Genomic DNA, 16611 nt, shown 5'->3' on the forward strand with positions numbered 1-16611 from the left:
CCCCCCATTGCAGCAATAACTGCAACTAAACGTTTCCGGTAACTGTTGATCAGTCCTGCACACTTTAGCCCATTCCTCCGTACAGAACAGCTTCAACTCTGGGATGTTGGTGGGTTTCCTCACATTAACTGCTCGCTTCAGGTCCTTCCACAACATTTCGATTGGATTAAGGTCAGGACTTTGACTTGGCCATTCCAAAACATTAACTTTATTCTTCTTTAACCATTCTTTTATAGAACGACTTGTGTGCTTAGGGTCGTTGTCTTGCTGCATGACCCACCTTCTCCTGAGATTCAGTTCATGGACAGATGTCCTGACATTTTCTTTTAGAATTCTCTGATATAATTCAGAATTCATTGTTCCATCAATGAAGGCAAGCCGTCCTGGCCCAGATGCAGCAAAACAGGCCCAAACCATGATACTACCACCACTATGTTTCACAGAAGGGATAAGGTTCTTATGCTGGAATGCAGTGTTTTCCTTTCTCCAAACATAATGCTTTTCATTTAAACCAAAAAGTTTTTTTTGGTCTCATCCGTCCACAAAACATTCTTCCAATAGCCTTCTGGTTTGTCCACGTCATCTTTAGCAAACTGCATACGAGCAGCAATGTTTTTTTTGGAGAGCAGTGGCTTTCTCCTTGCAACCCTGCCATGCACACCATTGTTGTTCAGTGTTCTCCTGATGGTGGACTCATGAACATGAACATTAGCCAATGTGAGAGAGGCCTTCAGTTGCTTAGAAGTTACCCTAGGGTCCTTTGTGACCTCACCGACTATTACACGCCTTGCTCTTGGAATGATCTTTGTTGGTCAACCACTCCTGGGAAGCGTAACAATGGTCTTGAATTTCCTCCATTTGTACACAATCTGTCTGACTGTGGATTGGTGGAATCCAAACTCTTTAGAGATGGTTTTGTAACCTTTTCCAGCCTGGTGAGCATGAACAACTCTTTTTCTGAGGTCCTTAGAAATCTCTTTTGTTCGTGCCATGATACACTTCCACAAACATGTGTTGTGAAGAGCAGACTTTGATAGATCCCTGTTCTTTAAATAACACAGGGTGCCCACTCACACCTGATTGTCAACCCATTGATTGAAAACACCTGACTCTAATTTCACCTTCAAACTAACTGCTAATCCTAGAGGTTCACATACTTTTGCCACTCACAAATATGTAATATTCAATCATTTTCCTCAATAAAGAAATGACCAAGTATAATATTTTTTTCTCATTTGTTTAACTGGTTTCTCTTTATCTACTTTTAGGACTTGAGTGAAAATCTAATGATGTTTTAGGTCATATTTATGCAGAAATTTAGAAAATTCTAAAGGGTTCACAAACTTTCAAGCACAACTATATAAAACACTTTAACTGTATTGAGGATATCAATGCTTAGATGTCCATAAATTTCCTGAATCTTAATGAGGAGAAAACTGAAATCCTTGTATTACTTTTTTGTAGTCCTGTTGACATTTATATGAGACTCCTTACATAAAACACCATGTAAAGAATCTAGGTGTGATTTTTGACAATGTTTTTAAATTTGATAAGCAAATGAATTCACGTGTTAAATCTAGTTTATATCATTTAAGAATTTTGACTAAAGTTACACTGTTTTTATCGTTTTAACATTTTTGAGAGTAATACATACATTTATATCCTCTTGACTTGACTACTATAATTCGCTCTGTACAGGAGTTAGGCCAGAATCTCTTTCGTGCTTGCAGATGGTCCAAACTGCTACTGCCCACCAATTAATAGGCAAATGCAAGTATGACCATATAACACCAATACTGGCCTCTCTCCACAGGTTCCCAGTTAAGTTTAGAATTGAGTACAAGGTTCTATTGTTTGTTTTAATATCTTTAAATGGCCTAGCACCACCATATACTTGCAGATCTTTGACACTTTCACAGGCCATCAAAGTTTCGTAGATCTTCAGACCAAGTGGTTTTGCCAAGATCTATATTGAAGCATAGGGGAGACGGTGCTTTTTCAGTGGTTACCCCTAGACTTTGGACATCCCTGTCTCTTTATGTTAAGTTGGCAAATTTTAAATCTTACAATAAAACCTATTTTTATTCCTGAGTTTTTACTTTAGTATGAGAATTTGGCCTATTATTATTTTATTGTTCTTATTGTGGCTTCTGTATCTAAGTGCTGAATGGGTTATTGCATGTGTCCTGATTTGTTTTTATTGTACAGTACCTTGGTCAGCAATTATTTCTTTAAAATGCTATATAAATAAAAAGACAAGACAAGATAGTTTTTTTCCTTCCCCGTGTAGGATTCCTATGGAGACACACCACTGCATGACGCCATAGCTAAGGACTTCAGGAACATCATTGAAATCCTAACAGAGGTGCCTAATATTGACTTCACCCAACAAAATAACCGGGGATTTAATCTCTTGCACCAAGCAGCTCTCAAGGGAAACAAACTGTGAGTATAATTGGATGTGTCATGCTGTCTGTGTCGGTCTAACAGGAGATTATTATCAAAAAGCTGCTTTCTCGCTTTCCTTATTTCCAAATAATATAGTTCTTATCATTTATCTGACTATACTGACTGAAGAGCTGAAGTGCATTGTAACCTGTTATATGTAAATGAGACTCTGCTCTGTGTAGATGCTGCAATAGAGCTAATTGGCAGTACAGTCTTTCACACCAATGGAAATGAAGACTCCGATAAAGCTGATGTCGCGTTATGAGACTTCTATTATGGGGTATGTCAGATTTGCCAGTCGCAGTCACTTATCTCATTGCTGCACCATGTCAAAGTACATACCTGAAAATCGCAGCCCATATTACATTTACCTAATGATTGCCAGTCTTCCAGTATAAGTCATGTTTGCCCCTTTTTCAGACAGCCAATAGCGTGCTACCTGATGGAGCCTGTGCGATGGGTTCACAGCTGCAGCATATTCAGCAGCAGACTCTGCCTTTTATTTATTTTGTTTCCCATTCTGTTTTAGTACATGAAACATCAGACAGACGAGCTTCTCTTCTATGTGTGAGGTTGTTTGTGAACTTATTCCTTGTCGCTACCTACTGTGCATTGTACTTCTGGCTGAACGCTCATTGGTTCTCAACTCTTGCACACAAAGAGCCTGCCCTTAGCGCAACGAGAAAATCAAACTTGTAAACGGTTAGATTACTGTCCTGTCCCTTTGACAGCAGTTATTATGAAGTGCTTTAAGAAATTGGTCTTACAGCACATGAATACCAATGTTTCACCCATATTTGACACACACCAGAGCAAACAGGTCCACGGAAGGTGCCATTGCTGTAGCTCTACATGCTCTTCTGTCTCACCTGTTCTGTCAGGGGGGCTAAGCGAGGATGTTTTTCATAGACTAAAGCTCTGCATTCAATACAGTTTTACTGGACAGGCTGGATAAAGAACTTTTTCACCAACCAACCTCAAACTGTTAAACTCAGATATCATGTCAATTCTACCCTTACACTTAGTACAGGTTCCCCGTAGGGATGTGTGCTCAGTCCTTTAACATACACTCTTTATACTCACAACTACGTCTCTACTAATTCCACAAACAAGATTAAATTAAATTTGCAGACGACATTACTGTGGTTTGACTGATTTCAGAGGAACATGAGACAGCTTACAGGGATGAGGTCCAGGGACTGGCAGCATAGCGTTCAGTGAGTAATTTAGCACTGAACACCTCAAAAACAAAAGAATTAATAATCGACGTCAGGAGAACAAGTGCAGACCTGACCCCACTTTTCATCAATGGGGACTGTGTGGAAAGAATACACACCTTTAGATTCTTGGAAATCCTGATCTCTGAGAACCTTTCCTAGACTGTCAGTACCACCATAATAGTTAAGAAGGCTCAGCAGCGGCTACACTACCCGAGTATCCATATTACTAACCGAGAATGCTAAACCGGATGATGGACGCAGGCACATCCGGCAGTGGGCCGTAGCTGCAAAAAGACGTACTGCGCAGGCGCAAAAAGAGTCCGCGAGGGTCGGCTGAGGAGCCGAGAAAGGCGGATAGAAGAGGGCGAGAGAGGCGGATGAGGGGCCACGAGAGGCGGACAAGACCACAGAAAAAAGGAGTGAGCACAGGAAAAATTGAGAAATGAGGCGCAAAGAGCACCGAAAAAAGGAAACGGCACATAAAAAAGTATTCAAACGCAAGCAAAGCACGAAACACATTGCACACGAAACTAGACCCAAAAAAAAAAAAAAAAAGAGGCTCGCGCACAACAGCAAGGCACCCCCCCCCCTACAGGCACCGGACGGGACACACACCAAGAGGGGGATTCAACAAGCCCATGGAACACAAAAAAAAGAACACAAAACCACCCCACAGACCCTTCAAGCAAGGGACGGGACACACACAAAGAGGGGGATTCAACAAGACACAGGAACACAAAAAGAAAGAAGACGCTCGCGCGACAACAATCCTCAACCCCCCCCCCCAACCACACACACACATCCATAAGAAGTGACACCCAAAGCCACATATTCTAAAGTGAACATCAACACCTTCACACTAGACAGCATAGGTGTCAGCATAGGTGGATCTCTTTACAATAAAGCACTATTAACCGTTCAACTGCAGAAAAAGAAACATATTAACAGTGACTGCGATCCTTCTTATTACTTATCCATATTTCGCATGCTGAGAAAGAAACAAGTCATGAATACACGGTCACGGGTACAAAACGAAAAGGAAAGGATAACAGGAACAAACACACGAAAACGAAAGAAACAACAAAATAGACGGCTATGCAGCATAGGTGGATCTCATTACAATAAGGCACTATTAACCGTTCAACCGCAGAAAAGGCTCCATATTAACAGTGAGTGCAATTCTCCTTATTACTTATCCATATTTCTAAAAGAAAAAATGTCTTGACTCCAAAAACGCAAAGCTCAACTAAAGCTTCTAACTAACGATGTACCTAAAAGTAAAAACTTTATGAACTGCATTAGATCCTACAATGGTTCATTTGCTTTTGCATATACCGGAGTAAATATCAGGCCACCAAAAGGCAATGGCCCATACTACTTTCGCATATGTGCACAAATACTGCATCGCATTGGAACAGTGCACCCTGAAACAAATCAACAACGCAAATATGCACAAATCTACATCCTAGATCCACATGACGCAAACTATCAATCAAAGTGCTGCATCGCAACAGGCACGGATTCAAAACGAAACACCTCCCGTCTCAGACATACGTTAATGGCAGCGAAGGCTACAACGGGCTTCTCACACAGCACAGGCAAATCGATTACAGCTCCAAAACAACACGTCCCAAATACTACACATGCAACAACGCGCCTCTCAAACGGCACAAGAAAAACATACACCAGTAAAATTCATTCGGATTAATGAATGTCATTTGCAATCATTGTCATTCAGTTCACTTCCCTGAAGAAACAACTGGAAATACAAGTTATACATTTACACGTTGTTGTCAAAAGGGTCAAATTAGACTGCCTTCTTTACATTCATATACTGAATATCTACAGAGGCTTATAACTGACGATGTACCTGAAAGTGAAATCTTTATCAACTACATTAGATCCTACAAATCGGTATCCACTATGAACATTAACGGTGGCACTGCACGTGACATCCGTCTTGAAAAAATGTTATTTATTGATGAATGTTCAATGGCATGAAGTCACTTACTCAACACCATTCATAAACTTCTACAAACGTTTATGAATAATAATATTCGATTTGAAGGAAAGGTACTTTTATGAGGAGGAGATTTTAGACAGTGATTAGCTATTCTTCCAGATGCCATGCACTCAGCTATTGTTCAGTGCACCTTAAAATACGTAGACAATTGGCATTGCTTTCAAAAGATACAGTTAGTAAAAAAGATACGATGTCCAGAACCAGATCATAACAATTGCTTATTACAACTGAGAGATGGTACACTCACCAATACAGCTGGACTTCAGGCACATATTATTACAATTCCTCAAGCCTTTATCTGCGACAACTTAGTTACAGAGACATTTCGAACAGCAATCTCATTAGACCAAATGCCCCTTTTAACACAACGCACTATATTATGTCCAAAAAATATTAATATGGAAAACATTAATACCCAAGTCATTCCATTACTTCCTGGAGAGACACAACTCTTTCTAAGCTCTGACAAACTTGACTCTGATCACAACAATAACCATCTTAAATGACCTTACAAGTTCTGAGCTGGAATTACCTTTTACACTTAAACGGCGTATACAAAGAAATTTTCAAATAAACCTTTACACTGTGCCACACACTTTATTGTTTGCTTTCTATTTGCATCATCTACACCGTCACACTATTCTATATCTCATTCATACATCACGCTCTTTGTCATTCCCAACACCAGGGGTTGGTGAGCGAAGCGAGCAGGGGGCGGAGCCCCCTAGTACTCAAGAAAACTGCTTGATGGAGAAGCTCTGCTAATGTTGAGAGTGGACTGACATATGCTGTATCTCAATGTGGTATTCCAACCTCTCAGTAGACATTTCAGTTATTAATACAGAACAGAATATTATTGGCTGCCTTTTGCCATCACTAGCAGTTATATTCAGTTCTTAATCTCTCAACAGAACTACTAATATTGTAAAATATTATTATTGTTTGCTTTGCTGCCTTCTGGCAGGTGTTACAGATCACCTAAGATTTCTCTCTATTATAAAAAATAAATTTTGGAAGGAGACGAGACGTGATTTTCTCGGAGACATTTTAACGCCCTGCGGGACAAGGCAGTGAGACAAAAGGACAGCTGCTGTACAGGCTTTTAACTATTCGAAGCGCTGTGCAGCATGCAGATCACGCAGCTCGGCTGCAGCAGATCCGACCGCAGCTCCTTAGCATGTGTTCAGCCCCCCGCTTCACAACGTGAGCGGCAGATATGTGAAGTGGCTGGTTTGTAGCACGCCCTGAGGGGGGTGGGGGGGGGGGAGATTATTGGGGGTGGCGAACGAAGCAAGCACGGGGCAAACCCTCTAGTGATTAAAAGATTCAAAAACAATTTTTTCCCAAACGCTATATGTAAGATGAATTCTAATGTCCAATGTCATTCAACATTTTAACTTCTATTTGGACATGTAAATGTTACTGTATTTAAAGTGCAATATTTTTTCTATTTTCATATTACCATATATCCAAACATTTTCACAGTCTTTTTCATTTTTTAATTTTAGATTGTAAGATTTTTTTATTTACTGGCTGTGCTACCCATCAAAGATGAGTTGTAACCGAACTGATCAATGTAGACCTCATGTTTTATATTTGATGTATGGATTGTCCATTTTGTCTGGTATAGTCTGGTATAGTAATATGCACACAATCTCTTTCCTTTGCAAGAGCCTTTTCCTCTTAAGTTACAACTGCCTGTTTTGGCTTCTTCCTCTTGGCATAGTTTATTGACCTCACCACATTTACAGTTGAAGTGTTGTGCTGGGAAAATGTGACTTGATTGAGTGACTCTGGCCTAGTTGTGCCGGGACTTTGGCTTCCAGACGTGCACATCAATTTATCATTATTTTCACTCACCCATTGCCCATCATGCAAAGTTATCAATCATTAGCATTTCAGCTGTAAATCTTGATCACATTGTCCGAGTAGATGCAAGAAGGTCGCTACCATGCTGCTGTTACTACTGTATAGTATTGCTCAACAAATAGGCCAGTAAGACAATTTCTTCTTATTTTTAGACCCTTATCTGGTATTTTTTATTTTTTTTAACCTTTTTTACATGTTTTTCCTATTTTTACCGTAGCAGCTGGATGGATGCACAGACACAGAAAGTTATCATTTTATTAAGGTGGATAGCTGTTGCTGTGTTTGTGTGTAGAGCTAGCACTGATCTGGTGTAGCATTTCCAATCTCGTTGTATGTATGTACAATGACAATAAAGACTTTACACTTAAAATGAATTAGGCTTCAAGTGAATAGCTGATTATATGCTGGTTAATATAATTAAGAAATGTAAACTAAAAATATCATGTCCTTTTAAAATAATAAAGGGAAAACCTGATTTGTTTCAATGGAAAGAAACAAAATTTGCCACAGATTATTTTATTTTAATACTAGGGGGCTTGGCCCCCTGCTCGCTTTGCTTGCCAACACCCCCTGCCTGCGCTACGCTCCGTTGTAAAGAGGGGGGCTGAACGCACGCCAAGGAGATGCGGTCGCTCCTCCAAAACCCCTCTTAAACGGTGATACAATATGAATCAAATAACAGTTGTTTTTTTTACCTCCTCTTTGCTCGATCAGCTGCTGGCTTGCTGCTGCTGCCGTGCCGTGTGATTTGCATTTCGTGCACCACTTTGAACGTTTAAAAGCCTATAAAGCAGCTATTCCTTTTGTCTCATTGCCTTGTCTTTCTTCTCCCCTGGACATACTCAAATACTATTCAATCTCATTTCGCTGTTCCATTATTTCGCAGAGTAATATTTTCCATTTGTTTGTGCTAATGCGATCTTTACTATCATTTTTTTTTAGCCTTTCGAATTCCCCTACTTCCAGTATCTTTAACCTGCCCTGCATGTGTATCACGCCAACGTTTTTGAATTCTTTACGATGTTCTACTTTGTTATCTACTCTTTTTCCGGCCCCGGGTCTGGTTAAATCTCAAAGTCTTGTCTCGCGGGACGTGAAAGTGTCTTTCTGAAAAGGTCACGTCTCGTCCCGTTTTTTTTTATATAATAGAGAGATAATACCATGAAGGTAAGGGTCTTTGAAAACTTTGAAATTAACCCAGCATGGGAAAGTTTGAGTGTGCTTTGTGGTGGATTGGCACTCCACCTGGAGTTTGTTCCTGTTTTCCACTCACTGACAACTTGTTAGACTGTGAATAAGTGGGTTTGTATGTAAATGTTTTTATTGCAAGTTAATGTGAGAAGTTAAGCAAAATGACACCTTTATTTGGCTAACTAGCAAGATTACAATAAAAAAGCTTTCGAGGCATCTCGGGCCTCTTCTTCAGGCAAGAGGTGTTAGTTAGCCAATAAAAGATGTCATTTTGCTTAATTTCTCACCACATCCATAATGGCTAACACAGTACAACACCCTAGAATTGCAAGTTTAAAAACTCACGTTCAATTGGAGTTGAAGCCTAAAGTGCCATTCCATCACAGGGCACATTCACGCATACATTCAAACTTTTGTGTATCCAAGTTATTTAGAATTTTCTTTAAATTGTTAAGTCATTGAAGGACAGCTGGAGTACCCAGTAGGGATGGGTAGATCAATACTAAAGAATCTATGCTTCTGATCCTTAATTGTTAATTTTAATATCAATGTTCACTTTAAAAGCATTTTAAGAGCTGTAGTCTGCTCTTAAAGAAGCCTCCCAGAAAGGCAGGCCATACCCAGGTAACGTTAGTATGTAAACTGAGGTAGGGTTGTTGTAATTGTTTGAATAGAAAAAAAATCAATGTCTGTTTTTAGTGAGGAGTATATTACATTTATAGCTTGATGACTGGACATACTAATGTACCTAGAACACATTTTCAAGCTTTCTATATTTATTATGTCCATTTTGTTATATAAAAAAAATTATTACTTGATATCAGCTTTACTTCACTCAGGCTGTAAAAGCAATGCTAACAGCAGTAGTCCTGAGCACTATCTGGGCAACGGTATAGGCATGTCTTCTGCTCTCACCTGTAGGCCTGCCTAGTAATAATGTTGCACATCTTGACAGTGATGTGAGCAGTGGTGTTGAGGAGCCTCCGATCAGTAGTGATGATGAAGTGAATCTGTCTTCAGGCAGTGAAATTGAAACCGAAAGTGAGTCTGATGAATTTAAAAATGACGCTTGCTCTGTATTTTCTTCATTATACTTTTTAGACTTCTGACTGCATACTTTTTGAATTTTGCACATTTTACAGTAACTGAGAGAACATGGTAAATGTTCGCCGACTGGCTGACCAGCCACAAGCCTTACCTGGTAGTTAACATCCAAATAATTAGATTGCGATTCAGACTTATGAATATAAGAATATATATAGTATTTCCGTCCTCAATGATGGGCAGGTGAACTGGTGTGTCTAAAGTGTTCCAATATAAGTGAACGTGTCCTGGACTGGCACCCCTCCAGGTTTCCATCCTGCTTTGCAGTATATACACTCTTAAAAAGAAAGACCCTTTATATATCTAGATCCCTAACATGTTCTATAAATAGCCATGAACAGATGATAACAGGTCTATGAAATACCAGTGGGTTCCTGATTTTAAAAGGACTCTTTCCATACAATAACACAGGAAAAGTTCAGGCCAGCTTTTTTGATCTGTTAGTTTCCTGCTGTGTAGCATACTATAACCTCCAATATTTCCATTTTGTCCACATATTAGGAATCTTTTTAAAACCTAAAGAACCAATTTCACTTGCAAAGAACTCTTCCCAGAATGAAATGGTTCATTGTCAAGCACTGGTTCTACAAGGAACTGCACAACCCAGTAAAGTGGCACTAAAACTATTATATTTAAGAGTGTACTGTAGAAAAAGGTTCTGATGCAGTAAACACCAATGTAATGGTCAAGCTTTCTTTTTATTTTATTACTAAATGGCACACAAATGTGCTGCATTGCATAGAAAATAAGCTGTTTGCAAACACTTAGTACACATACATTTAATTCCTTACAAATTAAAGTGGTCAGTATTAACCAGTGAACTTTTTTGTAGTTGTGGTTTAATTTTTTCGTGAGTATACAGACATCTGTTTCGTCTCTTAGCAGTGAGGTATATCTCTGTTTCTGTCTCTTCCCATCATAAAATGTGTGTGTGGAATTTTTGGTTTCTGAACTTTTTTTACATCATGTCTTCATCATTGCAACAGAAGCATTCACTGCACCTGAGGTTATATTGTTTTAGACTTATTTTAAAGTGAGAACATCCACTTGGCTATCCTACCAGTTTCATGGAGAAAAGCTGTCTGTCTGTCTGTAGAAGGTAGTCTTGCAGCTGAGATAGAAGTGCAGTGCAGAAAAATCTTTATTACACAGCAGTGTAACAAAGAGACTTGACCCTAGTGCAAGTGCCTAAACTAGGAAGTGCATCAGTTTATTTTATGTTTCTTATCATCTATGCAAAATACTCTCCTCCTTCTAGTTCTTCCCACCATTATTTAGTGTCCATCACTTGACCGAAACTGGCCATCATTGCTACTTTGTACCCCACGCAGTTGTTTTACCAAAACTTATTCATTGAATAATTACATAATTTAAGTCAAAACGTAGAAGACTCATATATGGAATACCAAACAGCTCAAATGGAAATTACTTGATGCACCAGCATCTCTCAAGGTTGAAGTCTTAAGCAGCAACTTAAAACAATGGCCTGCTTGTTTTTTTGTAGTACACACTGTCCTTGACTTTCATTGCATCATATTGGAGTTGGAGCAAACAAGTAAAAAAAGCAGGGCCAGGCCGATGCATGTAAAAGCACATTTAGCCTTCTTTTTCATCATGCTTTATAACAAAAGCTATATTTTTACTTATTACTGTATAAAAGTCATTCTATATTTATTAAAAATACGCTACTAAGTGTGCTACCAGTTGATGCCCTTTCTGATTACTGGCAAATGTGCAGTGTATCATGATGTAGTTGGCACTTTGACACTGAGTTTACCTCATTACATGACAGAGGATGCATATTGTCAAACTAAAACTTAAGAAACCTGTTTAGTGAAGCCCTGTTCATATACTTTATGGAGGGAAAAAGCTAAAGTGGTTAATTAACTGTGTACAAAGAGAAAGAAAATGCTGCCTTATGAGTCCTATTCTATACCTGAACCTGGTGGAACATTCTAAAAGCACTATCCGTCATCTCCATCATTAAGTACCCTGTTCATTCCTTGAGTCTTATGTGGTCGAAATTGAACATCTTATTAAAGAAAGAAACATCCTCTCTGACTCCTGGGCAAAATGTCTTGGAGGGAGGGAGGGAGCATTCTTCAAAAGCAGTCTGTTACAGCACGGTCAAAATGGTCACCGAAACAAAGGATAGAGGTTCATTTTATAAACTGTTGAATTTACATACAGTGTCAATCAATGCATACATTTTACTCTGGTTGGTTTGTTGGTTTACACCCAAATATTTATATAGAATAAAAGTCTATTATATTGTATTCTGGTTCTTCTTATGCCTTTTGAGATGAGACACCACCCTTGAAATTTCTGTGCATGTAACAACTGTCCTTTCTAGTTTATAGGACATCTGCTGATTTCTTAGTCATCTCTTAGTCATCCTTCAGTACGTTTTGTATATTACATCAGCCTTTCTTCTGGTACATTCTTTATTTACTTGACCATCTCAGTATTTTTCCTACACCAAATCTTATATATCAGTGTACATTTTGTTGTTCATGTGACCTTTATTTGGTTTCCCACATTTATTAACCCTTTATACCCTAAAACTATTCGTCCACACTTACTATCCTTCACACTCACTTCACACTCAGTCCTATTGTAACGAAATTCATGGCACCATGAAAGTGTTTAATTAGAAATTTCATTATAACGAATATGGGGAAAATACATATAGTATTGTGAGCAGAGTCGAAGGTGATTCACCACCTCTAACTGCAGTGGTGCAAAGACGGCTCTGTAGCTGCTCTGCTATTTTTGGTAAACAGTACACCAAGGGCAAAGTAATTGGTTGTCCACCGCAGAATTAGTCTTACTGTGTAATGTGCTTATCGTACAATGTTTAGAACATTGAACACTGAGGTTTGATCTGGTCTTCCTCGTACTCTCCTGGGGCCTCATGTATAAACGGTGCGTACGCATAGAAATGTTGCGTACGAATGTTTCCACACTCAAATCGCGATGTATAAAACCTAAACTGGCGTAAAGCCACGCACATTTCCACGGTACCTCATACCTTGGTATACGCAATTTCTCCGCTCGGTTTTGCAGACTGGCGCCACCCAGCGTCAAAGCAGTGCTACTGTTCCTGTGTGGTCACCCTTTCTTAGACCCACGTTCCTGACGCGGCTTTATAAATACACTGAAATTAACTGCATATTGTTTATTAGTGTAATGCATCTGATTGTAATTAACCTGTAGCAATATAATGGTTCAGGGAATAGCCATAGTATACCAAATACCATAACTGCTTTAGCGTTGTAACTCTCACTGCATCTTCTTCTTCTTTCAGCTGCTCCCGTTAAGGGTTGCCACTGCGGATCATCTTTTTCCATATTACTCTCACTGCACCACTCATTTATATCACTGTATCTGAGTGGGGAATCACAGCAGCAATTGATCGGAAAGAGAATTATCGGTATACAGTTTCAAGTATACACTACCTCAACCACGGCAAAAAGCGTCAAAGCCTTTCCTGTACGGACCTCGCGTTTCAGAAACAGTTTCATCCCAAGAACTATAAACGCACTCAATCAGTCCATCAAGTGCTCCTTGTAGAACTGTTTGTACTTGCAAGTTACCATGAGGTAATTGTACTTATGAAAAGTTATAATATTGCACAACCTGCGCCACTTTATAAAGCGCGTATGATGACGATATCATTTTTAAGATGAAATGCAGCAAAATATGTTGCTTATAGTATACAGATAAAACTTTAACTTCATTTAAATAATCTGTGTTGTTAATAATTAAACATGTGAGGACACGGTGCCGCAGCACTAGCTAGTTCACGGACAGCTCCTGCCTTGCGCTGTATTATTGCTGGTGCTGACGCGACACTGGAAGGATAGACGGATAGAATAATTAAACATGTACTACGAAGATATTTCAATGTTCCTTAAAAGTTTTGAAGAATCGCCGTTCTAAGCTTACAAATGGCTTCACGTCTATTACAGAGCTGATTGTGTGGCGATTGGGTATTTGGAGAAAGAAAAGGAAGGACAGGAATTGGAGGTTAGTACGTTTGAAAGAGACAGTACTTCTGTAATAAATTATTTCATCGAAGGTCGCACATGGCGCAGCAAGCCTCTTGCGTGAGATATGAACAATCACTGCGCCACCGTGTTCCCATGTTTAATAACATGCTTTCATTCCTATCATCATGAAAATGATATCACGTATACATCTCAGTATTTTAATTATTCAGAGAGCTGTAATATCACAAATGTAATGCATTCTGTGTCCTGTAGGAGAAAGAGAAAGAAATGAAGCACGTAGTGATTCACACACATAGAGCACATAGAAGATTAAATACAGAACAAAGCATTTAACGTGCTACTTGAGAAACTAGTAAAATAAACGATTTTAAGATGAAGTTTATGATGTTCTACTTTAATGTCAAAATAAACTACGTGATTAAAGTGGAAATTTCGAGATTAAAGTTGACATTTCGTGCTTTTTTCCCCACTGTGTGCCTATTTTTTTTGTCTGTTCCCTAATAAGCTTTCATATGACACTCAGACGGTGGGCTACGACTTGCCTTTTCACGGCGACTTTGATATGTGATTTCTTTTTTATTTCGGGCACTGTGCGACTTCGTGAACTTGATCTTTCGAGTTTCTCCGACACTGTGTCACTCGATCAACTTTCTTTTGTTGATTATACCACTGTTTAAACCAACAAATAGTACGTTTTTCCTTTGCCTCCACTTGGTATTCGCTGAAATTCTTATATTTTCCCCTGTGCTTTTCCCATTGTCTTTTCACAGAAGGCTATTTATATTGATTTGCATATTCAAAGAGGCATAATTCTGGGAGGAGTTGGGGCGGGACAGAAGGCGCGTGCACGTGCGTTACTTTTCACGCTGATCGGGATTTATGTAGTGGAAGAACGTGAAAGTTTGCGTGCGCACAGATTCCTGCATCTGGATTTTTCTGTGCGTACGCACAATCCCGCTTTTGTGCTTACGCCATGTTATAGTGTGAGTTCTACGCACAGCGTTATACATGAGGCCCCTGGTCTGCCACAGCGGTGATTCTGAGCCACTGATGTTCTCCTCTGAAGATGGAAACTAAAGCAGGACTCTTAACAGCTCCTCTTTTGAATGAAGTCTTGAGACTGTACCTGCTTTCTCTACAGATTAATAAAATACCTGTATTTTCCTTGGAAACCTAAACTTACCTTCCTGTGTCTCGTGCAACTCTGTGACCCAAGTTTAACAATACCTGTATAAATAAACAATGCTTCTTAAAATGAAAAAAGATTTTATTTGCAAATGAGATGCTGGATATAACTTTTCTTTTTTTAGAAATACAAGTATGAATGCAAAATGAAAATGTCTTCTTTTTCAGCAGTAAGTTCCAAATTTATTATAAGAAGAAGTTTGATTTGTTTCAAACAATTGTGTGAAATCTGACACTTTGTGTTTAAAATAAAAGCTGAGCATTGCTGATGTCAGATTTTTACAGGATATAATTAAGGATAGCGCTGGAGATTTGTGAATTGGTCCAAAAGAAACATATAAATGGGTGTCATCTGCATATGAGTGAAAATTAATGTTATCATGCATTGAGGTGCATTTCTGGAACTGCAGTTTGGTGCGTTAGTCACTGTTTAGCAACTCGACTCCATCATATACTGAAACTTCTTAAGAACACTGATCTAGTGTATTTATTATGACAGTGAGGTAAGAAAAATACCAAAATAAAAATAACATCTTTTTTTGCAGTTTTAAAGGAATTTTTTACAAGGGTAATGAGAAACATTTTTTCTTCATTTTTTCTACAGAGCAACTGAGAGGATCTTGGCTCGTGCACGACAGCTAGTGGATGGTAAAAAGGATGATGGCTTTTCTGCTTTACACCTGTCTGCTCTAAACAATCATCAAGAAGTAGCAGAAATTCTTATTAAAGAGGTAATCTTCAGACTGGTTGAGACTTCTGTAAGAATGAGAAGGTTTAAGAATAAAAGCAGACTATTCAGTCCTTGAAGCTTGTTTGGTTAGGTTAATAGCTACAATAATTTGTCTTTGTATCTCATTAAACCGAGTCCTAAAAGCTATAACTTTAGTTCAGCATATTTTTTAGAAGTGTTTCCTAGCTTCTGCTTTGAAGACATACCTGCAAGGATTTGTTTTGTTTCACTGTCCACTTGGAAGATTTCTGCTCATTTCACATGATAGGTATCCAAGAATTCTGAAGGTTTGGATTGGGTCTCATATGGCTTCTTCATTTTAAGCTGAAGATGTTCTATGGCTGAGGTCTGTCAGACGTAGGCCATGTTCCTTTGCATATTTATGACCCTGGCTGCAGTTATTTGCACTGCAGTAAATGCTGCTATTGTGTCTTTGTATGGTTGTGGTCAGAATTGCACACAGTACAATAATTGCAGCGTTTGAACCTTCAGTCTGCTGGTTTATATAGAGTACAACTTAGTATTTTCTTGACCTCATTAATTGCACGTTGTGTGGGGTGTGACAACAAATTTTCAACATAAACTTGTAAACCTTTCAGAAGTTCTTCTTATATGCCATAATCTCCTGTAGCTTTGTACCTGTCCATATTGTAGTACATTTTCCAAAATTACATAGTGAGGTTATTTTGAATTATTTTGCTGCCTCCCCATCATTTCTTTTCCCTGTTAGATTCAGGTTTATTCTGTGGACCACCAGGCTGAACCCGACACAGATAAGCGTGGGACATAAGTTCAAGGGACATGTGTTTTATTTTTCTTTTTTTTCTT

General features: G+C 38.8%; 1 protein-coding gene across 3 annotated transcripts in view; it reads left to right on the plus strand.

Annotated features, from left to right (window-relative positions):
- mib2 (MIB E3 ubiquitin protein ligase 2) overlaps positions 1 to 16611 on the plus strand; it is a 201051-nt gene that overhangs the window by 157003 nt on the left and 27437 nt on the right. For all 3 annotated transcript variants that reach the window (XM_051930372.1, XM_028807675.2, XM_051930373.1), the window contains 2 exons: positions 2291 to 2445; positions 15658 to 15784. In XM_051930372.1, the coding sequence (XP_051786332.1) occupies positions 2291 to 2445; positions 15658 to 15784 (282 nt within the window). The remainder of the gene's footprint in view (positions 1 to 2290; positions 2446 to 15657; positions 15785 to 16611) is intronic.

This window comes from Erpetoichthys calabaricus, chromosome 8 (genome assembly GCF_900747795.2).
Source record: "Erpetoichthys calabaricus chromosome 8, fErpCal1.3, whole genome shotgun sequence".
NCBI classification, from domain to species: domain Eukaryota; kingdom Metazoa; phylum Chordata; class Cladistia; order Polypteriformes; family Polypteridae; genus Erpetoichthys; species Erpetoichthys calabaricus.